The sequence below is a fragment of the Mixophyes fleayi genome, chromosome 1 (genome assembly GCF_038048845.1).
Source record: "Mixophyes fleayi isolate aMixFle1 chromosome 1, aMixFle1.hap1, whole genome shotgun sequence".
NCBI lineage: Eukaryota > Metazoa > Chordata > Amphibia > Anura > Limnodynastidae > Mixophyes > Mixophyes fleayi.
The window spans coordinates 83,205,450-83,231,400 of record NC_134402.1 but is presented as its reverse complement, the minus strand read 5'-3'; the positions used below and the strand labels follow the sequence as shown (position 1 = coordinate 83,231,400).

At 40.8% G+C, this 25,951-nt stretch overlaps 1 protein-coding gene and 1 long non-coding RNA gene across 2 annotated transcripts in view; one reads left to right on the top strand and one right to left on the bottom strand.

Annotated features, from left to right (window-relative positions):
- Nucleotides 1–25,951, bottom strand: part of HPGD (15-hydroxyprostaglandin dehydrogenase) — a 65,904-nt gene that overhangs the window by 2,905 nt on the left and 37,048 nt on the right. Inside the window, exons 5-6 of the mRNA XM_075197588.1 lie at nt 11,104–11,180; nt 6,322–6,485 (exon numbers count right to left, since the gene is read on the bottom strand). Of these exons, the coding sequence (XP_075053689.1) occupies nt 6,322–6,485; nt 11,104–11,180 (241 nt within the window). The remainder of the gene's footprint in view (nt 1–6,321; nt 6,486–11,103; nt 11,181–25,951) is intronic.
- LOC142139726 (uncharacterized) lies at nt 1,651–8,136 on the top strand. Its single transcript, XR_012688254.1, has 3 exons — nt 1,651–2,641; nt 4,427–4,510; nt 7,445–8,136. It is a non-coding gene; the product is annotated as an uncharacterized LOC142139726 (long non-coding RNA).

Below are 25,951 nucleotides of genomic sequence, written 5' to 3'. Positions count from 1 at the left end.
CGCGTATTGGTTTTGCTTGAAAATTCTTGATATTTCTGCGTAGTAGACCTTTTTTTATATGCACAAGCAAATTCCCAGAAATTACTATCATAGAAAAGTCGGCTTCACCACAGTTACCAAACTCTGGATAAGCCTAGTCATGCAAAAAGATTGGCCATTATGACATAAAAAAGGTGCAGGATGTCACAAAAGTGGCAACACAGAGTTTTGCAATTTTTTCAATGACTCTTAATAGGTGCTGTAGTGTATTGGGTTGATACAGATTATCAACATTGTCTAGATAATGTAGGTAACTTAATTTTGCTTGGAAGATGTAAGAAACACTAATGCTTGCTAACCACACGTGGGTTGATCCTGCCCTTTGAACCAAAGCAGGATGATGGTCAAAATCAACATGTACTTCCCAATTTGATTAAATCATACCACGATGATCATTAATACTGGGGACTTGTGTGTCCAACTTATGTTTTGCACTACAAAACCAGCCAGCCAAGATCATTCAGTAAATCCAGGCCAACCAACTCTGATAAGGAATAGAAGGACAGCCTAATTTTGATCTGTAGCTAAGCCTTAGTTATCCATAAACAGTCAAACAATTACTTATTTGAATATACCGTATATTAAATGGCTATTGTAGGAATTACAAATATTCTGTATTCTTCATCATTATAATTTAACATTCATAAAGGAAACAAATTACTAAAGTTAATTTTTGTCCAAAGATTGAAATGGAAGTTTCCTTACTCCCAACAGAGTGGTTTGTAAAAGTCACTTTACACAGAGATAAAAGGTATGAGGGCACAATGCATTACACTAGTTTGGAGTCTGTTCCAATTATTAATTTGTCTGCTGTGTACACCTTCAATATCTAGTTCTGTCAGCTTTGTCCAGGTCCTTACAGTGATGTTACTGAAGACCCTTAGGCTTCAAAGGAAATTTGGGGCCTGGAACATTTTTATGTGATATACATTATAGCACATTCTCTTAATTTTTTATTCTTGTGCTTTAAGTTATATCATTGGGGTCTAATAGTCACTAGCATGCAAGCTGCTACAGTGATCCCTCTTTATAACATCAGTTTAAAACACAGCTCAAGGGTTATATTAGGGTGCTGTGGCATTACCAAGTGGGCAACAAACAATGGGATTAATACTTTTTAATGCATTTTTATGCCACAAAGATATCTGGTGGTAAGCGAGGGTGGTGTTATAGAGTAGTGTGGTAATATAAAGGGCAGCACTGGATTAGGTCTGATTTCAGCAGTACTGCCTACCAGGGAAGACGTGGCTTTTCCCCTATTGGAGGTTCCATTTAAAGTAAGCTCAGGGGCCCAAACGATTCTGCATTCAGCGCACATCACTTACTATCAAGGCTATTTGCAGAGAATAGGGGGGCGGAAACCAAATGACATTGTTTCCTGAGCCAACAGTAGATCTCAAACAGCCACTCCTAAGGAATATATATTTCACCAAGTTAAAAAAAACAGCAAAACAAAAATGAGCAGGATACATTTTAATGTTAAGCATAAAACATTACCCAATGTGCAGGTTATTTAATTAGAAAATCCTGCTGTTTTTTTTTTTTTGCTTTAGTTAGCTATGATGTTAGTATTTTCTTTAGTTAGCTTTGATGTTTTATTTGCTTTAGTTAGCTATGATGTCATTTCTCCTTACAATATATCTGTCTAGGAACACCCTTTAGATGTAGACAAATACTTGTCATGGACTATAGAAAGTGACAAAACACTATGTAGAAAGTCATTGCTCTGTGTATATATCCCACAGGATATTATTCCACAGGCACAAAGGGTCAAGATAATATTCCCTCCAGTGTACATAATTGAGGGAAGGATGAGATAAAGTTATCATGTCCAAACCCTACACGGTATTCATGAATATTACACACATTTCCCTTGTTACAAAATATAATCTTAAAACAAACAGAAAACTAGAATTTTTAACATTTTCTTATTCATTGAAATGTGCACTTATTTTTACAAGACAAAACTATGCTAACTCTCTGGGTTCTAAAATTAACTGACTCGCAAGTTTGCAGCCAACTACCAATCAAGTACAAAAGAGGCCCATGGGAGGAAACACCAACCGTTCTATTGCCAAATAAAGTAAAACAATTTGCACTATTACAGCAGTAAGCTTGCTAAGCGTACAATAAACAATGATTTATATAACCTAGAGCTAACACTAAGCGGTTACTATAAATAAACAGAAAGATTGAATGGTTAGGACTTTTGATTTTTAGACAGAAAACATTTTCTTGATAAATTTCTAGGTAAAATGCAGGATATGTTCTCTCCCGCTAGTGTATTATATTTTACCCACATGTATTTCTAAACTACTATTAACACTATCTCTGTGGACAGGGGCGGAATGGTCATAGGCCTTACCGGGAACTTTCCCGGTAGGGCGATGACCTAATGAGGCCACCTGTCTGGTTTTGTTTTTCCATTGAATTTTTATTTTTTTATTTTGAACAAGGCCTTCCTTCAAGTGGCCGCAGATCTCCTGTCCCTCCCCCCTGTGAGCGGCCTATCCCACAAGAACTGGATATCACATGGGACACACACCATGTGACAGGTGCCATCCCATTTGAGAAAAGAAGCGTAGCTGGAAGCGGCTGAAAGGTAAATGTGAGTGCAGCGTCGTGGTGGCGGGGGGCTTATGGCAGTGTCTGTGTGTGTACACGGAGTGGGGGCTGATTCCTGTGAGTGTTTGTATGCACGCAGCGGCGGGGGGCTGATAACAGTGTGTGAGAGCGGAGGGGGGCCTGATTCCAGTGTGTGTGTGTGTGTGCAGAGGGGGGCTGATTCCAGTGTGTGTGTGTGAGCAGAGGGGGAGGGGCTGATTCCAGTGTGTGTGTGTGCAGCGGCCGGGGGCTGATAGCAGTGTGTGAGCGGAAGGGAGGCTGATTCCAGTGTGTGTATGTGAGCAGAGGGGGAGCTGATGGCAATGTGTGTGTGAAGGCAGCAGGGGGGAGCTGATGGCAATGTGTGTGTGTGTGAAGGCATCAGGAGGGCTGATGGCAATGTGTGTGTGAAGGCCATAGGGGAAGGCTGATGACAATGGGGTGTGTGAAGGAAGCAGGGGGGGCTGATGGCATTGTGTGTGTGTGTGAGTGTGTGTAGGCAGCAGGAGGGGGCTGGTGACAATGTGTGAGAGTGAAGGCAGCAGTGGGGGCTGATGGCAATCTGTGTGTTTGAAGGCAGCAGGGGGGCTGATGGAAATGTGTGTGAAGACAGCAAGGGGGCTGATAGCAATGTGTGTGTGTGTGTGTGTGTGTGTGTGTGTGTAAAGGCAACAGGGGCGCTAATGGCAATGTGTGTGTGTGTGTGAAGTCAGCGGGGGGGCTGATGGCAATGTGTGTGTGTGAAGGCAGCAGGGGGGTTGATGGCAATGTGTGTGTGTGAAGGCAGCAGGGGGGTTGATGGCAATGTGTGTGTGTGAAGGCAGTAGGAAAGGGGTGATGGCAATGGTGTGTGTTGGAAAAGGGGGCTTGTGGTAATGGTGTGTGTTGGCAAAGGGGGCTTGTGGCAATGGTGTGTGTTGGCAAAGGGGGCTTGTGGCAATGGTGTGTGTTGGCAAAGGGGGCTTGTGGCCATGGTGTGAGTTGGCAAGGGGGGCTTGTGGAAATGTAGTGTTTGTGTTGGCAAAGGGGCTTGTGGCATTGTAATATGGGTGTGAGGTCGGTGGTGGCTAATTAATGGGTGTGATTTTGCTTGTGGAGTGATAGTGGGGCAATTTAATTTAATAGTGGGCCTATATAAGATGGGGTGGTTTGGGGGCTATTAATTGAATGTGGGGGTGAGTTTGGGAAGAATAAGAATAAGAATTTGAATTATTTAATGCCATTGATGGTTGCGGGAAATAGGTATATTTATTAAACGTAAATGCTATTCATTTATTGCTGGGGCTGTGGACGTTCTCTACTTTAATTTGGGTGGGAGGTAGGCTAGCAATTTAATTGTGGACTGCAGGTTGAAGCTAATTATTTAATGGTGGGTGCTATTAATTTATTTGTGGGGTTATGATGGTGCTATTTAATTTAATAGTGGAGCCTATTGATTTAAGGTGAGGTGACGGGACCTGTAATTTAATGGTGGGGTGGTTTGGGGCTATTAATTGAATGTGGGGCTGAGTTTGGGAAGAGGGCTATTTATTAAATATGAATATGAATTATTTAATTCTGGCATGGTTGTGGGAAATGGTTATATTTATTAAATGTAAAAGCTGTTACTTATTGCTGGGGCTGTTTGGAGGGAGGGAAATAGGTTTATTTATTAAATGTGATTTCTAGCATTTTAATGTTGGGGCTGGAGGGAAGCCTATTTATTAAATGTGGGTGCATTTGATTTAACACCGGAGCTTGTTAGAGTTTTTAAATTTCATGCACTCGTTTTTTTTCCAAATAGGACCCCCAGCATTCCAGGATCCAGACAAGCAGCAACTGATCAAGAGACACCAGCAGCCACATGTAGGGGAAGCAACAAAAACAGGTAGGAGAGAGCAGGACAGTCTGCCAACTGTATTTTTCTATATTGGTAGTTCCTCTGCAGCATGTTATTAAATAAACATGAATATGTATATTGTGATGACATTTTCTGTTACTGGGTTGCTACTGCTAAATTTAGTTGCTCAATTTGTCCTACTTTCCATGTATTAATGTACTCATCACTTGTACACAGAGGAGGCAGCCATTATGTGGGGGAACCAATAAATAAGCCTCCCAACTGTGTCCCAATTTCAGCGGGACAGTCCTAATTTAGGACTCTGTCCCATGAGTGGGAATGTTGGGACAACAGGGGTATGTAATGGGCAGTCTAGCAATATTCAGCCTCTGATGGCATAATCAACTTTGTAATAATCCCGCCTCCTTTGCCTCTTTTTGTGTTTTCTCTGCCTACACTTGATTTGGTCCCGCCCACATGAGGCCATTTCCAGATTTAATAATTGCTAAAATTTTATAGAAAAATTCCTTTGTTTAATCTGTAATATGTTTTTAAACTCTGGGAGCTCTGTGAGCATAAATTTGACAATACTGTATCAACCTAGTTTTCTCTAATGCAATGATTCCCAACCAGGGGTTCGGGGTCCCCTAGGGGTACTTGAAGAAAAAAATCAGTAATGGCTGCAACTATTGTCCTTATAGTCAAGTGGATGGATCTATTTGTGATGTGCCTCCAGTCAGGTGACATATCAAGTCCAGCCAGGGAGGCGGGAAGGGAGGAGTTAGAATTATCAGAATGGTTTGTCACCATCTGGAGAGCTTGCCACATATTTTCTGTAGCTAGCAAGGTACTTGTAGTTCTACAGTATCTTAAGATATAAAACTTTACTTTACTATTCTTCTTTGCAGCAATGTCAGTGCGCTAGACAGCTTTTTGCTTAGCTTGAATCTGTGTGCACCTTTATTTGCATTTTATTCTGGGGTGGGGGACCCAAGGACTAATGTTGCACATATGCCTACTTTTTTGTTAAAGCGTTCCTGGCTGGAGGGCTGCAGACAACTGCCTCCCCCTGAAGTCAGGGGCAAACGCAGGATTTGTAGAGGGGGGTTTCCACACCACACCACCAGTGGGCATGACCAGCATGCATGGGGGGTGTGGCTATAATTTTAGACAGTGCTTGGTTGCTCTCCTACTCTTCCTATCCCCACAATATATAAGGGCAATGCTGCGTGCACTACTGCTAGGTGCACACAACTCTCCCTTTTCAAGCAGAGCAGTGTGAAGCGGGGGCAGGGTCCAGCCACCTCAATTATACAGTACCACAGACTTGAGGGGGAAGGGTTTCCAGACACTAGGAAACCCCCCCTCGGTTTGCCTATGGAAGTGTAAGCTTTCACTAACCAGAGAAAGGACACACTTTGCAATAACATTATAGCCATGTTTTCTACCTAGTTAATAAATATAACCAAAGAGAACTTATCACCTCTTTCTGGCTAGAATCGACAATAGATCATTGGTTAAACAAAGAAAGTAAAAATGTTGGCCTTGAAACACACAGACAAAATACAGCAGCAGCATTAACTGACTTTGATTTGCCAACTTCCTCTCCAAAACATCTTTATGATCAATAAAAAGATGATCTCTCAAAATGAAAGAAAATAAATATGACAATGGTTACATTAGAAATATGTGGGGGTTAAAAAACAGGTAAAAAACTAAATCCGTAGGGGTTCCCAGTATAAAAAAGGTTGGGAACCACTGCTCTGATGCAACAAGTTAGAATGTAATTCTTGAACCATACGTATTTTCTGATAAATCAGTGGTTCTTTTGTTTTTGGAATGCAAATGTCAATACTTACTCTAGTACTCCAAATAATTTCATCATATCCTTTATGTTATCCTTGTACTTATAAAATACTCCCATATTTTCTTCTTTGTCAATGGATTCCAGAAGGGGTGTGTCTACAAATGCTGGGCACACTGTATTTATCCTCACCCCATAATTTCCAATCGATGCAAGAGCCTGCAGAAAAACAAAACATAAATATAAAATATTTAAAACTAATCTTGAGCACTGTACATATAAGTAGACTTCTGTTGCACTAAAATAAAAATATTACATACAATTTCTTAAGCAATGCATTTTATAATATAAAACAGATCTGTAAACCTCCTGATGTTTGAAAGGGCCAAAGAGGGACACTAAAAGATAAAGTACAAGATATTTTATTAAGAAATTAACTTTATTCCTCCAACTATCACCTACCCAACATGGTTTAGTATTTTCCAAAGTATGGGAGTTCTAGGCATGGGACCCTGACAGTTCTGCTACTTGGGGATGCCTTTATAGATCCATGAAATAAATGGAAATGTAACAAGATGCATAATCAATATACGTTTAACAATGTTTGTAGAATGCACTAACGTGCATGATTATACTATTTGATTTCAATACCATAAACTGTCTATTTTGCCCTGATATTTAAAATTATTGCATTTCAGCAGTTCATATTTCATGATTATATATCCCATTCTGCACACTGGGCCTGATTCATTAAGGAAAGTTAAGCAAAAAATTTAGTAAGTTTTCTTACTCAAATTTTCTGGACAAAACCATGTTACAATGCAAGGGGTGCATATTAGTTTATTACTTTGCACATAAGTAATATATTGACTGTTTTTCATGTAGCACACAAATACTTGAAAGCTTGTTTATACACTGACATTTAAAGTTGATTTAGGACATCCCCTATTCCAACTATAAATCTGCCATCACATTTTAAATGGTCTTTTCTAATGTCACTGTATAGTGATTGATGGGCATAGAAGCTAGACTTAGGATTAAGGTTCAGTTCTGCATGAATTTCTATGTAACGGTCAAATGCTACAATGTTAAATGGAGCAAGGTGATGATTCAATCATAGAGAAAAGGTTATTTGAAGTAATATTTATTTGTTTTTGCTTGATACAACCAAAACACAGGAAATCGACTACTGAGTTACTACTGGCACTGTCACAAGAATGGTGGCTTTATGCACACAAACATGCATGCTGTCAGGCGGCATCCCCGCACTTCTCCTAGGTGTCATGGATGGACGCCTGTTTGTTCTCATTGACCCTCTGCTTGATTACCGGACCCTACGTGATAGCCTTTTGCCCTGGCCTCTGCCTGATTACTGGATTATGCTTGTTTGCTTGTGACCCTGACCTCTGCCTGGCTACTGGACTCTGCTTGAACTCTTGTTGCCCAAACCTCTGCCTGGTGACTGGACTCAGCTAGTCTGTCTGCTTCCCTGGACTGCCTTGTGCCTCTGGCAATCTGGAATCCGGATCCCTACCTTCTTAGTTTGGAGCCTCATGCCTCCTGGCAATTGGTTAACTCAATATACTTGTTTCTGCATTTAAACTGTATTTGTCATTGCTTGGGACATGTTGCTTATGTGGACTATTCCTGCCATTCATCACACCTGTTCATATTCAATACACTTGTTCCTGAATATAAAATGTATTTGTCATTGCTTGGGATCTGTTGCTTCTGTGGACTATTCCTGCCATTCATCGCACCTGTTCATATTTGTGTATTGGAGTATACCTGTTTATACTGCTACCTGAAATCTGAATATTCCACAAACTCAATCCTTCTTTACATATTTTGCCTAAATAAAGACACTTGATTCTTATACTTCTGTTGCCTCTTCCTGAATTCACTAGTTATCATAACAAGTGGTGGTCATTTACTAACAAGGGTGTACAAGTGCAGTCACCAATGAAACATTTGCTTTAATCAATGTACAGTGGCTTAGACAATGAAATATGTGATTGGTTATTATAGACTGCAAGGTTAACATTAGAATGCACAATAACATATTTATATCTTCGTATTGAATAATTTCCCCCTGAAATTCCAGGGTATGTGTCCGTTGGCTGTATGTCGGGAATATAATCATTTCTGTACTGCGCATACACACCAAAATGCATCTGTATTTAGATTTGTACATACCATAGACTTGTTGATGACCAATAAATATTAACTTTGTCATCAGTCATATCCCCATAGTAACATGAAGTGAAGGATGACGAGGTTAATTTTTATTGTCATCGGTTAAGCAGAAAAATTAAGGACACATTCGTGCAAAATCTTGCACCAAAATCCAGAATGAGGAGAATATACCACTGAACAGTTTTGAAAATTTTGCTCATCTTGACTCTGTAGGAAATTGTACGAAATATAACATTTTACACATGGCTTTTAGAACAAGGATTTAATATAAACATTGGTTAGGCTGTTATTTTCTTTCAGTCAGGATAGGATTATGCAAATTGAGGCAGTAATTTGTAAGGGATTGATCTTGCCTCTGAACTGTACCTTCTTTTCAGAGCTAATAACTTTTCTCTGGTTTTAAAATATGTAATCTTTGTACTTTGTACTGTGTACTTTGAAAGTCCCATTTTACTTGGCACAAAACAATCAAACACAGAACAAATTGTTCCCACGTTCAACTCTATTTGCTCACTGAATGACAAATATTGCATAATCCATATAAAAAAAGGTAAAACTGGAGATTATCAATATTATTTGCCAAATTCTGTAGAGACTATTTGAGTCAATGACACCAGAGTCATAAAGGTTTTCCTGATTACTAAACAACAACCATGACTCCTACTCATATGCTCTAATACAACACAGGACTTATATGTGTCCCAGTTATTCCAAGACAACCTCTGTTTTATCATTGAAAATATCTTCTAATAACTGAAAATGCTTATTTAACACAAACTGAAATGAATCTGGATTAATAGGTTTAGTGGGACTGGCCACCTCTGTTTAAAGGTTTTTCCCACCACAAGATGCCTTTAATGTGCCATTTTTTGCATCCAGAAGAGTTGTTTATGTTTTATTGTTTTAGGTCAGAGATGGGCAACAGGTGGACCTAGGACCACATGAAGCACTCCACCCTTCACCTGTGGCCCCAGCTCATAACCTCTTTATGCCCTGTCAGTCATGTTCTTAGTTGTACGCTCCATAACACTGAATTGACAGATTTCTTTGTTATAGCTTGTAACACTTGTTTGTCTTACATTAAAATGTCTGTAAATGTGTTTTTACAGAAAGATGCCTATTTATTTGATTAAATGCATTGCTTTAGCCAATTGCTGAGCTTAAGGATAATGTGCGGCCCTTTTGAAGGTTAGTGGCTCACCCATGTGGCGTTCGAAACAGCAGGTAATTGCTGTTTTTGTTTTGGCTGCTGCAGAGTTGCATTTTTTTGTATGTCTGCCTGGGTGTGATCACTTGATCACCACTCATCTGGAGTTTAATCTGACACCTGCCCTGATTGGTAACTGCTGCTTTAAATACTTGTCAGTATCACTGAACTGTTGCCAGTTATAGCGATCACACACTGGCTTCTCTGTGCTACTCTTATGTGCTTATTCTGCTCTTGTCTGATACTCTGTTTGCAGCCTGGACTGACCCTTTGTCTGGTGTTTGACTCTCTCTACCTTATTGCCTTTGATACCACTTCCCAGCCTCAGAATTGTGGTGTCTGCTATCCGCTCCATCAAACTTTCCTGTGTTTCTGCACTTTCCATTGCACTGTAAGCTGCTCTCCAGCACTATTTCCACACCGACCACAATTAACATTACATCTAATCCTCGTGAAAGGTGGTACTACATCCTATTGCATCTCAGTATATCCGCCTAATCTGGTCCAGGTGCATTCTGAATCCCTGTTGTCATAGAGATCTCTGTTCTACATCCCCCTACTAAGTCCTCTTTGGTGACCACCTACCTTAGTTAAATTAACATAATTCGAGATTAAGTCCCCGGGGCAACCAAGTATCGGCAAATTTATGTTAACATGGGAACAGGGGGCTGCTAAAGGTGAAGCTCTCTTCTACAACAGGTTCTGATAACTTAACTGGTAGCATGATTCATGACATGTGGCCCCTGAAGTGTATCACATTATCACTGTTATAGGATATTGCATAAACTGCTCTTTAGATATATTTGATATAAGGAGAGGTGTCATATCTTAGGGCAATAAAAACAACTATGTCTTATTATATAAATATATGCCCAAAACAAGGAAGGAATTATCGAAAGAACAAGCAATGTTTTAAGAATAAGTTACATGAGGGCATGTACCACCCGATAAAGTAACATGGTATAAAGATGGGATATTCCTTCAACTGCACTTGCCACCCAAAGTGAAGAAAGAATGAGTGAAAAAAATGACAAGGGGTCATTTTCTTTGTACAAAAATGGTAGAGCTGCATATACATCTATGGAATAATGTTAATATTATGGAGCTACCTTTGGGGATGTATATGGTTGTCTTACTAGGTGAGTTATAGCATATACATATATACTTGTAAAACCAGCAAGCAAACAATGAAACAAATTACAGTGTAAGACACCAGTACTGTATTCCATGTTATTAGGATTCATATTGACATTGTCAACATGCATGGCTGAGATTTTCTGGATAAAGCTGATGTTCTCAGTATCCAACTTTACCCATAAACATAAACACTACAAAACACTAACATAAAATACAGAAAAACATTAGTAAATAAAACAGATTCAAGTGAGAGCACACTGTCACGAATGATGAATTTATATACCACATTATACTCACAGCTATTGATCTTGTGAATCCAATTACCCCATGCTTTGAAGCAGAGTACACAGGTTGGTAGGCAGCAGGTGTGAGCCCTTTGATAAAGATAATAAATATAATTTCGATCAATAACATGTTACCAAGATATGCTTTTCGGTCACAGTGATACAACTGCATTACTGGCATGGGCTGATCGTTGTAGATAACCTTGAATCTTTGCAGCCCACTCTAGAGTACACCATTATAACAGACGATCATAAAAGGCAATCTTAAATAATGTTCATTGAATAGAAATTCAATATAGTTTTGGTTAAATGCATTGTGTTGAAAAATAATGCATACAACTTTCATTTGCGCTTATGCTGTAATAGTATCATTAAAATACATTCTAGGAATGGGTGAAGATAAGATGTAATTTTCCAGACTACAACATTTGTGAGGAAGGAAAGGCTATTGCGTTCTAAACGTGCACTGAAGGCTTGGCTTAGGAAGTGTTGTTTCCAGCTGATAACACACATAAGCCACTTATTCAAGGTTTGAAAATTGTAGCTTTTCACAAGCTGCTCTTTAGTCTTTAGACTTGTATCGTGTTACATTACAAGTCAATAGAATAACAGGGAAGTCACTATTTGTTTCAGTCATTTAAAATGCATTTATCAGCAATATGTCTGCATAGGGTGTGCCAGGCTGATAGTGGTGCTTATTAAGCAACACCCATTAATTTGTGATAAATATAACATAATAGAAGCAATGTGTACAACACTATTTTGTCCGTATATAAGAATGTAACAAACACAAATAATATATGGGGCAATGTACTTCCTACTATAAATTATAGGTTTTTAAATCACTGAGGAGTTATTTGTCCAGGTAAAAGCAGAAAGCTGCAGAACAATACTTTCATATGGGTCAAGGATATCCAAGGTGACTTCTAATATCCCTAATATGTACAGTAGCGGGTGCAGTATTACTTATAAAACATGTTTTCCTAATAAGCACTTAAGTGATGATATCAGAACTCACTGTTTATGCAGAAATGTATACATATATTATCATCAAACAACAATAATAATAATAATAATGCAAACAGGCAGTGTAATTAATATTCCTCTCTCTCTCAAAAAATTACGAAAAATAAAGTTTAGGTAATCACTACTGTTTGTTTCTAGTAAGGTAAATAACTTATCTGTAAGAGAGAGATTCACTTTAAATCAGTCAAATAAATCTTTTTTAAATAGATAGAGATTGATTTTAACACAGCAGTAACTGGTGGTAAATACTAAAGTGTATCCCAGAAGGAGAAAGTGTAGGATTTTGTGTAGTAAGAGTGAGGGAAGCCTGGTTCCACCTGACTGTGTATGCTAGCCAGCCATTTGAAGGTACAGTCCCGGGGCCTGTAGTGATAAGACATTGATAAGTGATAGGACACCAGGTAAAAGTTAAGCACTCGAGGCAGTTTTTGTATAGGGCAGTGGATCCCAAACTTTCTTGGTTCACGGCACCCTTTGGGTCTCCATAAATTTTTCAAGGCACCCCTAAGCCAAAATAATTCCCCAGTAGTCCCCCGCCTTGCTTACCACTGGTTTTGACCGCGGCACCCCTGTGAGATCGCCGCGGCACCCCAGGTAGCCACAGCGCACAGTTTGGGAACCACTAGTAGGTTTACTCCAGAGTGGCAGCATCTCTTTTTGCCCACATTTACACTTACATAGTAAAACAATTAACAATTATATTTTACACACTATGGAGATCAGATCTCAGGCTACTGCTGAGAGAGGGGATTCCAGGTGGGCTTAACCTTTAACCTTTAGGGACAACTGGGAACAAAGGTTACAAATTACTCCAACCACAGTCTTAAAAACTATGGGAAATGAGGTACTTCAAAGGTAGGGGCAGGTTTTGACCCCTCATTTCATCTCAACTGGGCAGTTAGTGTATCTTCCTCATAGTGATTAAGTTATTATTATTTTGAAGTCAGCCTACACTGCAGGAACCTCCGGATAAACATAGAATATGGCAATATATTAGTCGGCAGATGATCAAACTGCCTGTGAATACATGCCCTTAGGTTGACTAAATAACAATTACAACAACATGAGGCAACATTTGCAAACAAAGAAGGAAGGAATATGCTGGCAGTCATCTGTATTTTTAATGGCTTGTTCACACATATGCACTGGTCAATTGGAAAGATAATGTACGCCTTAGATGTGTTTTTATTGATTTTAAAAGTCCTTTCCAAGCTCTTTTGATCTTTTGTCCTTCACCAATACAATCTATGTATTGACACATGAGAAATAGGTTGTGGCACATTCTACAATGTTAAATGCGATCTTAAGATTTTAGAATGCGATGGTGGGAACGAGTCCATAACAAACCACTCTCTTTTTAATACACTTTTAAAGTGTTGGTTAGCAGCTGAAAACAGAATTAACGGTGTGAGCAAGCCTTACATTTGCTATCTGTATATAAATTTAAATCTCTGGGTATGTTTTATTCAGGCATTGAACATGAATGTATGTCTTATGTGACAGTCAACAATAAATGACAGTGTATATTTACTGAGAGAGCTCCACAAGCCAGCTGTTCTTACAATGAAGATAGTAATAGTTTTGCAGAATCTCTTGTGTTATAAATTGTTCAAATGCTTTCGTTTAGCTATGTCCTGCATTCCTTCGCTGAGGATGCACTGTGGGGTCACCACAACTGAGAAATAAATATCCCAAGAGATGACAGCTGTTGATATATTGGGGCATTTTTATTAGTGCATTCTATTTCACATTTCAATTTGATAGTTAGGCTTTCGCCTTTTAGATGCCTAATTTATTGATGTGTACATGCCTTCTGGCAACTTTTACTAAATACACTGTTTTTTCTTTATAGCGTCCTTCTGTTTATTTATACCATGTACATTTTTTTATATCATTATGCAGAGCTGATTATTTTCATTGTCCTATATACAACATAAAGTTATGCTTTGGATACAATTGTATGAAACGAAGGACATCACAGACCCACAAAATTAAATTATATTTTTTCCCCCTTTCCTTAACATAGAATGATCAAAAATATTTTTTATTAAATATAGTTACTTTGCTGTCAATATAAAGTGCTATTTGTCCTGAAAATTAACTTGGGTAGAAAAAAACAACTTTATGATGAGAACACAAGACGCATCTCTTTAGGTGCAATTTTAACATGGACATGTAGCAGTGTAAAGAGTTAAGTACAAACAAAGCCAAGAATAAAACAAGATATCTATAAACTAACTAACTTTCAAAAGGCTTTGAGGATGTTTGTACTGAACTGGATTTTATACTGTAAACCTTGAAGCTAGACAGTTATATACTGCCTTGATTTAAGAGGTTTTTTTTTTTTAAATCAAATTTTTTTCTCCATTTATCACGGGAAATGTTGCATTGTACAGTAAAATAGGTTTGTTTATACAGCTGTGGCCAAAAATATTAGCACCCTTGCAGTGTTTTCTAATAATGCACCATTTCTTACAGAAAATTGTTAAAACTAAAAAAAACATGTTAGTATCAACATATTTCTTTGCTTGCAGTGGAACACATACAAAAATAGAAAGAAATTGTTTCTTGATCCACACAGAAATCCTTAAGTGGGCTGGACAAAAAATGTGATACCTTTTAAAAGTAGTTAGAAATAATTAGATTTCAAACAGGTGAGTCTCCTTATTTTGGAATGGAACTCACCTGTGGAAAGCAGAGGCTGTCTGCAATATAAAAAAAACACTCAGTAAACAAGCTTGAATATAGAAAATGACCCATTCTCCTGATTTGTGTCAATGTGTGTTCTGCATTGAGCATGGAGAAAGAAAGAAAGACAGAGAATTGTCTGCGGAGGTCAGACTTATTATTATAGCCAAGCATGGACAATCTCAAAGCAACAAGTCAAACTTCAGAGACCTTGATGTTCCTGTGTCCACTGTACATAAAGTTATTAGGAAGTTCAAGCCCAATGGCACTGTAACAAACCTCCCTGAAAATGGGAACCTTGATTAAAGATTGCAGCACAGGTTTGTTCGAAGGGTGGAGAAAGCACCTTGATCACCTGCTAAACAGATTTAAGCTGTCCTTCAGACACAAGGTTTCCGTTCTGAAGTGGCTAGCCATGAGTCCAGATCTAAGACCTGTAGAACACCTGTGGAGACATCTGAACACTGCAGTTGAAAGAAGGAACCTTCAAATCTGAGTGAAGTGTAGCAGTTTCCACAAGAAGAGTGCACCAAACTGCCAGTAGAGAGGTGTAGGAAGCTTATCCATGGCTATTGGAATAGGTGACAATAATTTTGTCAATCTTTCATTTTCTGATTGTTAAGCAATATACAATATTCAATTCAGAATCAAAAACAAAGGTTCTGTATGTTAACAGAGAAAAAATTGTCTAGACCAAATACCATTGTGTCAATAGTTTTGGACACAACTGTAATAGCAACTGGTGGAAGCTTGGTGCCTGAGGCCTCATGGACGTTTTTAAGAGAAGCAAGGTGACCTCTATTATCAACAATTATAGTACACGAATGGTATTTAATTCAATGACTATTTCACATTGTAACTCAATTTGAACCAAGTGGCTGAAGATGGTCTCTCCGATGGTGAGACAGATCACACTATTGTTCTCATTTAAGCTAGGTACACACAACAGAAAATTTCTTCCAATGCAACATCTTTAATGATTTTACCAATGAATGAAAGTCCCGATCAGCATGCCGATTCATGCGTACACACTTATACAATTTTACACAATTTACCTTCAGATCTGTGCTTTTTATCTATCATAACCATCTGCTGAAAAGATTGTCACTCTGTAAACTCTATGGACATCTACCTACGCTGCTGGCCGTGAGTGCATACACACCTGAGAATTTGCCCAACATAGTTCCATCATATATAGAAATTTTTCGTCCAGTTATCAAATCAAATGAAACGATACAATGGGATTTGGTATGATAAATATGATCGTGGTAGAGTACACACTAATGCAGTATCGGACATAACAGTTGTTTTTCTTGTGATTGGCACAATACTCGGGTGAAAAGCCTGTAGTGTGTACCTAGCTTTAGGGTTCAACATATGTTGATTTGTAGTGTATATATATATATATAAGCATATCAAAATGCTTTTGCATTTAGATTTGAGAGTAGACTAGCAAACATAAGTTCAGTACAGTAAGACTTGGGCTGGGTACACACTTAATAATCGCTCATCGTTGCAGTGTACACACTAATGCAATATCGGGCCGAACAGTGAAGTATTGTGTGATTCTGAAAAGCCTGTAGTGTGTACCTAGCCTTGGACACATCCCCAGATATGCTTCTTAGGAGTTGTATCTTTTGCAGGTACAGTAGGCCTGGTGTAGAGATATGTGTTGACGATGATAATGACACCAGCAGGTTTTGACTAATCCAGCTGTCATTTTGGTTTCCTGATTTATCAATTCCATTTGGACTACTGCAGGTAAGAAGATTCCCACTGGATTAAAAAAAACATTACACAACAGACGTGGGGGTGTTGGTATTTCACTTTATATCGAAAAATCCACTTTCACATTTATTTATAACACTGTTAAGCTGCATCTGTGCACTATCATTGGGTGTAACTCAGGGGTGCATGCAGGGGGGGTTTCTGGGTCTCCAGAAACCCCTCCCCTATTCTAAAAAAGTGCCCTACATAGCGGAATTGTACTATACAGCAGCCACGGCACTGTCAAAGAAGCGTCTGCAGCGGTGCTGTATTGTATACAGCACCGCCGTGGATGCTTCTTTGATAGCGCCGCAGCTGCTGTATAGTACAGTGCTGCCGAAACGGAGCTGCTGCGCATGCACTCTCTGGCTTTTTTTTTCCGGGGTGGAGGGGAAAACCCCCCCTTAAAAATCCTCAGTGTGCCCCTGTAACTATACAAATTTGTAAGCCAGACATAGAAATACAGGTTACACGCACATGGATTTCAACTCTCTGAGGGCCAACATCAGTATCCCTATATTATTTTCTTGTGTTGACTCTAATAGGATCTGATATAATCACATAATCAAGTTATTAGGTTGACTGGTAAACTCATTGCCATAATATTTGACTTAGACTGACCTTTGAAATGTGCACAATGGTGAAATCTAAGAACATCTAGTGTTTACAAATGGCAGTTGAAATTGTTCCAAAGCTGTAAATAATATGTTAACTTCTTAACTACAAGTGTAGCTCCTAGTTAAAAGGTGAACTGAGGATAGATCTGGAAACATTATATGCATATGAAACATTATATGCAATAAAGTCATAACTTAATGTAGAATCCTGTTTATTAAATAAATGTTAAAAGTATTAGTCTGTGACTCATGTTTGAATGCAACTATATAATTAATAAAACAGGTTCATCAACTTGTGGTCTGTGATTAGTATCATTAATACTAACGATGCTCAGCTCCCACGGTGATACTGGCTGGCTTCAGTAAGAGGAGTCTTCTTTGAATAAAGCATTCCTTCCGTCTTCAATGGTTTTTAAATATTTTTTTTTTTTTTTAATATTCTTAATCTATTTGCAACTTTTTTGTCAACAAAGTGGACCACTGCCAACCAGCTAGCTGGGTCACGCATGTGCATATTCCCTCAGACTGGCCTCGCAAAGCAATAAATTAATCCAAATATTAGTAAATACATCCAACAGTGTAAATCTAAACTAAAACATATCACCCAAACATTAAATTAGTTATACCTAGTGCAGTAAAAACAAATGTATTGCTAATTGTATTAGTTTTAGTTGTCGTGCAAATCAGTCCTTTTACCGTAATCATGACTCTTCTCAAAGGTAGTGATATATTAATGTGATCGGTAACTGCGTACCAAAACCCAAATTCTTAATGGCTTAACTGATGCATGAACAGAAAGACTCTTCCTCTTCAATTTTCCATGTCATGAGAATGCAATCAAGTTAGGAACTAGGGGCCTGATTCATTAAGGAACTTAAATTAAGAAGTTTCTTATTTAAGTCTCCTGGACAAAACCATGTTACAATGCAAGGGGTGAAAATGAGTTTTCTGTTTTGCACATAAGTTAAATACTGACTGTTTTTTCATGTATCACACAAATACTTGATAGCTTATTTGTACACTTAAATTTAAAGATGATATTTGTGTGCTACATGAAAAATCAGTCAGTTTTTAACTTATGTGCAAAACAGAAAACTAATTTTCACCCCTTGCATTGTAACATGGTTTTGTCCAGGACACTTAAATAAGAAACTTCTTAATTTAAGTTCCTTAATGAATCAGGCCCTAGAACTCCAAAAAGAACTCCAGGAACAATGTTCCGGTATAGGACACACTTTTGGTCTGAAAGAAAACCCTAATCTTAGCTGTGAGGAAGATGAAGACCAATAGGTATAACCTTTACGATTCGTCGGAATTACTTTAACATTGTTGCTGTTTGAGGAGTGCAGAGGACCTTCATTTTTATGGTTTTTATGTACAGGCATTTGGAATTCTGCTTTTGTGCATTTTTTATGTTTATTAAAGCGTTTGTAATTTTTATTGGCAGCCTTATTGATTTGATTATATGTTCCAAAGAAAGTTTGATATGGTACGCATACACTTATAAGTCTCTATTTATCTGGATATCTTAAAAAAGAGGATTTATATACTTACGTTAAATCCGTTTCTCTGATTCCGTCTGGGGGACACTGCTTACTATGGGGGTGTGAAGGGGAGCATGGGAGTTGGCACCTAGCTAGTTAATTTCTAGCACTGCTGACAGACCCCTCCCCTCTATAACTCCCCCCCTGCCTCTTCCTCCTCAGTTAATTTAAAAAGCCCTAAGGAGAAGGGTCAATCAAACAAGAGTACACACAGGAAAAACAGAAGGGAGGGATCGCAGTGTCCCCCAGACGGAATCAGAGAAACGGATTTAACGTAGGTATATAAATCCTCTTTTCTCTTTCATCCAGTCTGGGGGACACTACTTACCATGGGGACGTTCTAAAGCAGCCCCCTAAGGGTGGGACCGCTCGGAAAACCCCGCTCACAGAGCACTATGAGCGAAATCTGCATCTGCGGATGCGAATACATTAAATTGATAGAATTTGGTAAATGTGTGGACAGAAGACCAGGTGGCTGCCCTGCAAAGCTGGTCAGCAGAAGCCCCATTTCTCGCTGCCCACGACGCCCCTACCGATCTGGTGGAATGGGCCGTAAGTCTCTCTGGCACAGGCCGGTTAGCTGTTGTGTAAGCCTGCCTAATAGTTGCCGTAATCCATCTTGCAATGGACTGTTTAGAGGCTGGCCATCCTCTTTTGTTAGAATCATATAGGACAAACAGAGAATCGGTTTGTCTAATCTGAGATGTTCTTTTGACATAAATACGGAGAGCCCTGACCACCAGGGGCCGGATTAACCATAGGGCTAACTGGGCTACAGCCCAGGGGCCTATGGCATCCAGGGGGCCCTTGAAAGTGCTCAGCAGCAGTATTGATCGGTCGGGGGTGGGGGCGCCCCCGGCGCGATCAGTGCTGCTGAGCACTTTCACTGCAGTCCTTCTCCAGCGCTCTGTAGTCTCCTTACTGAGGAGATCTCGTGAGTCTCACTCTCACGAGATCTTCTCAGTAAAGAGAGTACAGCGCGCCAGAGAAGGAGGTAAGTGCCGGGGGGGCGTGGGCAGCTCTGATCACGGGGGTGGGGGGGCGCGGGCAGCTCCGATCACGGGGGGGGGGGGAACCTCCTGGTTCAAATGGAAGGCGGACACCACTTTTGGAACAAAAGAGGGGAGTGTTCTCAAAACCGCTCTGTCCTCATGAAAAACCAGATATGGCTCCCGGCAAGACAGGGCTCCCAGTTCCGATACCCTACGTGCCGATGCAATTGCTAAAAGAAAAACAACCTTCCAGGTCAAACACCTAAAATCTGCCTCAGGTAAAGGTTCAAAGGGAGGCCCTTTAAGCATGTCCAGTAACAGGTTAAGATCCCACGGTGCTGTAGGAGGAACATAGGGAGGTTGAATATGTAAGACTCCCTGAAGAAAAGTCTTGATATCTGGCAAATCCGCTAATTTCAGATGAAAAAAGACTGACAGTGTCGATACCTGAACCTTTAGGGAACCTAAACGAAGACCTGCTTCCAACCCATGCTGAAGAAAAGCCAATAAGCGAGGGAGACGGAAGGAAGACGTGTGATATGACCTATTTTCACACCATCTGATATAGGCTCTCCAAATCCGCTAATAGATGCAAGCCGAAACTGGTTTTCGAGCTTGCATCATAGTGTTAACTACACTAGAGGAAAAACCCCTAGCCCTCCAGAGGCTGGCTTCAACAGCCATGCCGTTAAACTGAGCTGAGGAAAATTCTGGTGACGGAAGGGACCTTGAAGAAGGAGGTTGTCTCGTGGCGGAAGACGAAATCCTTATCCTATCGCCATGAAGATTATGTCTGCGTACCACACACGGCGTGGCCATGAGTGAGCTATTAGTACTATCGGAAGACTCCCTTGCCTTACTCGTCTGAGCACACGAGGAACCATGGGAATCGAAGGAACCAGGTATCCCAACCTGAGTTCCCATGACATCGTCATTTCGTCCACTGCCACCGCTAAGGGGTCTCTTGCCCTTGTGAAAAACCTGTGAACCCTCTTGCTGTGTCTGGAGGCCATGATATCTATATCCGGAAGACCCCACCTCTGAACTAGAGACTGAAATACATCCGGAGGGAGTGACCACTCCCCCGGCATCATTTGATTTCGACTTCGATAGTCGGCCTCCTAATTCCTTATTCTTGGAATGAATACTGCCGAAATTGCCGGACCTACTGTTCTGTCCAACAAAAAAATCTGAGCTGCAATCTTCGTTGCGGCTGCACTCCTGGTTCTTCCCTGCCCGTTGACATATGCCACAGCCGTGGCATTGTCGGATTGAATTCTGACAGGGTGGCCCTAAAGGAGGGACTGGACCCCCCTAAAGGCCTAAAAGAATTGCCTACAACTGTAACACATTTATTGGTAAGGCTGATTCCTGAACCGACCAAGGTCCATGGAGCCGGAGGTGCAAGATTACCGCCCCCAACATCTCTGGTAATGGGAGGACCCCACTGTGAATCTTAGGCTGCAGATGACTCTTTGAAAAAGAACAGAGGCGACACAAACTTGTATTGCCTGACTTCTTAATCGCTCTCGGGGTAGAGGTGTTACAAAAAAACAATGTGGTACCAGACCCAGCAGGTCTATCATGTACCCCCTTGCTATAATACCCCGAATCCAAGTGCCTTGGGATGACGCTGCCCACTGTTCCCGAACAGAGACAGACGTCTCCCCCCACGGCGCCACCTCTGGCAGAGCAGAGTGGTCATCAGGGTGCAGGCTTCTCCTGTGTACTAGAGGCCTGGCGCCTAGCTGCAAACGGGGATCTACCCCTGACGGAGGAGCCTCGATCATTTGGTTGTCTACCTCTAAATGACTGTCCTCTAGGCCAGGACTTCCCTCTAAAGGGCTGACGAAAGGAGCTGACCCGAGAAGTCCTGCCCCTACCTGAGAATACCGGCAAAGAAGTGCTTTTGCCCCCTGTTGCCTGAGAAATCATAGTATCCAATTCCGGCCCGAACAAACCTGCTGCTGAAAAAGGAATGGATTCAACGGACTTCTTTGATTCCGAATCTCCTTCCCAGGATTTCAGCCATAACGTTCTTCTTGCTGAAATGGATGCAGCCTGAATAGAGGAGGACACAGACGCTGAGTTCTGAGCCGCCTCATAAAGGTACCCTGATGCCTCTTTCAGATGCAAAGCCAGGGGAAGTAAATCTGAGTCCTGTAAGGCCTCTGCCAGTTGGTCTGCCCATGTTTCCATGGCTCTAGCAACCCAAGCTGAAGCAAATGTGGGTCTAAAGGAAGAACCCGCAGCTACAAATATAGATTTTAGCTGGGATTCCACCCTGCGATCATTGACATCCTGCAAAGTTGCTGAACCTGGGACTGGTAGTAAAGTGTGTCTAGCCAAACAGGCTACTGGAATATCTACCTTAGGAATACTCTCCCATCGGGCCACATCTTCCTCCTGTAATGGATACAGGGAAGGGAACTTTCTGGGAACAGAGAACCTTTTATCAGGCTGTTTCCAGGCTCCCTCTGCGATATCTCTGAGTTCTACCGAAGGGGGAAAACGAATAGCCTTCCTTTTGGCCTTCTTAAAGAGACTTCTGTCTCTAGGAGTAGGATCCTCCGATTCTGGGAGGTCCAACGCCTCTCTTACTGCTAAAACCAAATCATTAATAAAATGGCTTTTAGGGTCTTCTTCCTGCTCCAAAGGTTGCCCCTGGTCAGGATCAGAATATATTCCCCCTCCTCCTCTGAAACCCCCTCCGGGTCTGAAAGGACCATAAGGGTATTAGTGGATCTAGGCCTCTTCCTTTTAGCAGGCGGGATGTTTGGGGATTCAAGTAACTGGTTTAGTTTATCCAAACCCTTAATTAATGTTGCGGACCATGCCGGTTCTGTGGGAGCAGGGGCCTGGTCTGTAAGCAATGAGGAAGGTCCTGGCATAGACTCTTCAAAAGAACCTGTGGCAGCAGGGAGGCCCAAAGGCGTACTAGCACTATTAGCCACCGCGGCTGCCACAGTAGACATCAGCTGATTGGACTGTGACACCATCTGTGCTAAAGAGGAAACCGACTGTGTCAGGGAGGCCACCCAGGCCGGTTCCTCCATCAGTGGGGCTGTAACAAGCTGGGATTGCGTAGGGGGACCCCCTGCATCGCAGACAGAACATAGTGCCAACGGGTCCTTCTGCCCACTAGGTAATTTTGCATTACATTTTGAACATGTGAAACACTTTACTTTAGGGCCCTTTCCTTTATCTGTCATTTTACAAAGGAAGGCACACCAAACATACAGACTTAAATTTAGCTTTTAGAGAGCGAGAGACAGCAGAGAAAATAATATGAAAAAGAAAAAAGAAACAAGTAATCGAACATAAAAGTTATACTTGTAAATTAATAAACCAAAATAAAATAACTTGGCAAGTGAGAGAACTATAATATAACTCCAACTAGCCCACTTTGCAGTCAGCAATACAATAATATATGTTTAAATAAATCAGATACTTAGCCACAGGCCAAACAGGGGAGAAGTCCAACAGCAGTGCCTGGTGCCTGCTCCCTCTGCTCTGCGTCCTTTCCCGGGCTTCTATTTGGCGCCTACAGGCCAGGCTAGTCCAATTTTCCCTGGAGAGCAGGGGAGCTCTATATCTTAGCTCCCCCCCCTCTGATAATGCTGTCTCTCTGTAGTGCTTTTCCTGCCACCATTAGCGGGGAGGAGAAAGAAAACAAATAATATATGGCAGAGTAGTGGAGACCTCAATTGAGGTCTCCGCAGCGAATTTTCACCCCGATGCCCCTTCTTTGTATGAGGGGGATCTTGGTATGGCCCCCTTCCGTTTCCTCTCTTCCGCGGATTTTAAAATGCCCGCCGGCATTTTTCTTTCATTCCGATAACCGGCCCTCCATGCCCAATGGCAGCGCGGTTATCGGTGAGGCCCCAAGAGTGACAGCAATCCGGAGAGACCGCTAGTCCCTCTATATTCAAGCACCCTAATTTGCTCTGCCAGTGAGAGCCTCTGGCTCTCAGCTGACAGAGCAGTGCCTGCGCTGCTGTTCTGGGAGTGTGCTCTCTATAATAGAACACACTCCCAGGTCTGCCCAAGATATTCTCCCTAAAAAAAAAGAAAATAAAATAAAATTTAGCAGCAACTAAAACAGTGCCTAACTCCATGGGCACCTAGAAAAAACTGAGGAGGAAGAGGCAGGGGGGGAGTTATAGGGGGTAGGGGTCTGTCAGCAGTGCTAGAAATTAACTAGCTAGGTGCCAACTCCCATGCTCCCCTTCACACCCCCATGGTAAGCAGTGTCCCCCAGACTGGATGAAAGAGAAAAGAACGTATTACACTATATTTTTCCTTTTTAAGTTCTAATTCCTAACTTGAATCCATTCATTCTCATGACATGGAAAATTGAAGAGGCAGAGTCTTTCTGTTCATGCATCATTAAGAATTTGTATTTTGGTACGCAGTTATCTATCACATTTATATATCATTATTGGTATTAAGCTATAATACAATATGCGTGGCTTCTCGTTTTTTGTTTTGCATGTGATACCCCTTTCATACTGCCACCCCAGCAATATCCCAGGTTTTTCAAGTCGGGTTTTTGCCGGGGCTCGGAGCGTCCCAGCTCAGAAACACCATTCATACTGCACCTCGGACCCGGGAATTTCCCGGGTTGACCCCATTCATACTGCACAAGTCTGTGCCCTGGCAATTTGTGGGAGTCATCACCAGAGCAGTTTTCATTGGCTGAAAAATGGTGATGTCATTGAAAGGTGACTGGTTTTTTGACGCATAAAGATGATGCAAAAGTGGGTGGTTATTGTTTACCACATTACTTTTCATCATGGTTGACGACTCACTTTTGTGTAGCCCAGAGTTCATGTTTACTAGTGTGTTTTTGCTGTTTTATGCAGCAAATGAAGGCCACTAACTTTGGGAAACCTATTCCACCATGTAGGCGCCTTTCTATTGTGTTGTGGTGGTATGCTACCCCTGGAGAATACCGGACAATCTTCTGCTTGTTTGGAGTGGGGATATCCACGGCATTGCTGGAAGCCCTGTATCATCGCTTCATCTCCTTACCGCAAGGTCAGCGCCTGGATGATACAATTGCAGGATTCCTGAAGCGTGGGTTTCCACAGTGTGCTGGAGCCATAGACGGGACACACATCCCCATCATTGCCCCCACAGACAACCATGCGGATTACTACAACCGCAAAGGCTGGCATTCCATCATTCTGCAGGCTGTGGTTGACCACAACTATTGGTAAGCATTTTTTATGGGTTTTTTTATGTGACTGTGCCATGTGTAATGCGTATTGTAAAACATTGCTATATGTATTTTTTTATGTCAGTTTCACAGATGTTTTCTTCGGCTGGCCTGGACGTTCCCATGACGCCAGAGGGTTTTTAGACCCGGGATTTTTGACTTGTACCATTCATACTGCACCAAGACCCGGGTCGTTTGAGCTCGCCCCGGCAAAAACCCGGGATTTGGTGCAGTATGAATGGGGTATTAGGTTAGCATTTGCTAAAGAAGCAGCCTACTGTATATTATATTATAATTGTTTCTGGTTTGTTATTTCTTATTTCACTAATCACATAGTATTAGTCACCTAGCGTCATTGTATATATATATATATATATATATATATATATATATATATATAATATTTTATACCTTGTTTAAGGTGATCTAACAGATTTGTGTTTGAGCGCACTGTATTTGTTGTATTGCTATATATATATATATATATATATATATATATATATATATATATATATATTGTAACAGAAGACAGGCAGGGCGCCTCAATGTGTATTACCACTTGTATAGTATAAATGGATGTAATATCATGCGTACCATTAGGTATTGATAGGTCGTCTAGTCAGATAAGGAGGATCCTCTTCATAAATTGTTCCTCCCAGTTGGTAAAATAGTGGACAATGCAAGAAACAGAATACAACATAGAGTAGTATTGTCAGGATGTGTAATCACACCACCTGTGAGATATATACCACCTATGGGACTTCCTTATCGTGCAAAAACACTTATGCCCAGAGATCAACAGTTATACTGTATAGGACACCCATGTGTACCAGCCCAAAAACAGGTATAGAAATATATAAACTGCGTACCAGATGGTCTCTTCAAGTTGGCATATAATCAATCCTTTGAAGGATCAGTTGTATAGTCCCCCTCTTCAAATCTCAGTCATTGGCAGCAATAATGACAAGAAAGGAGGTGTAAAAAGTACAATACCGCTTTATTAAAA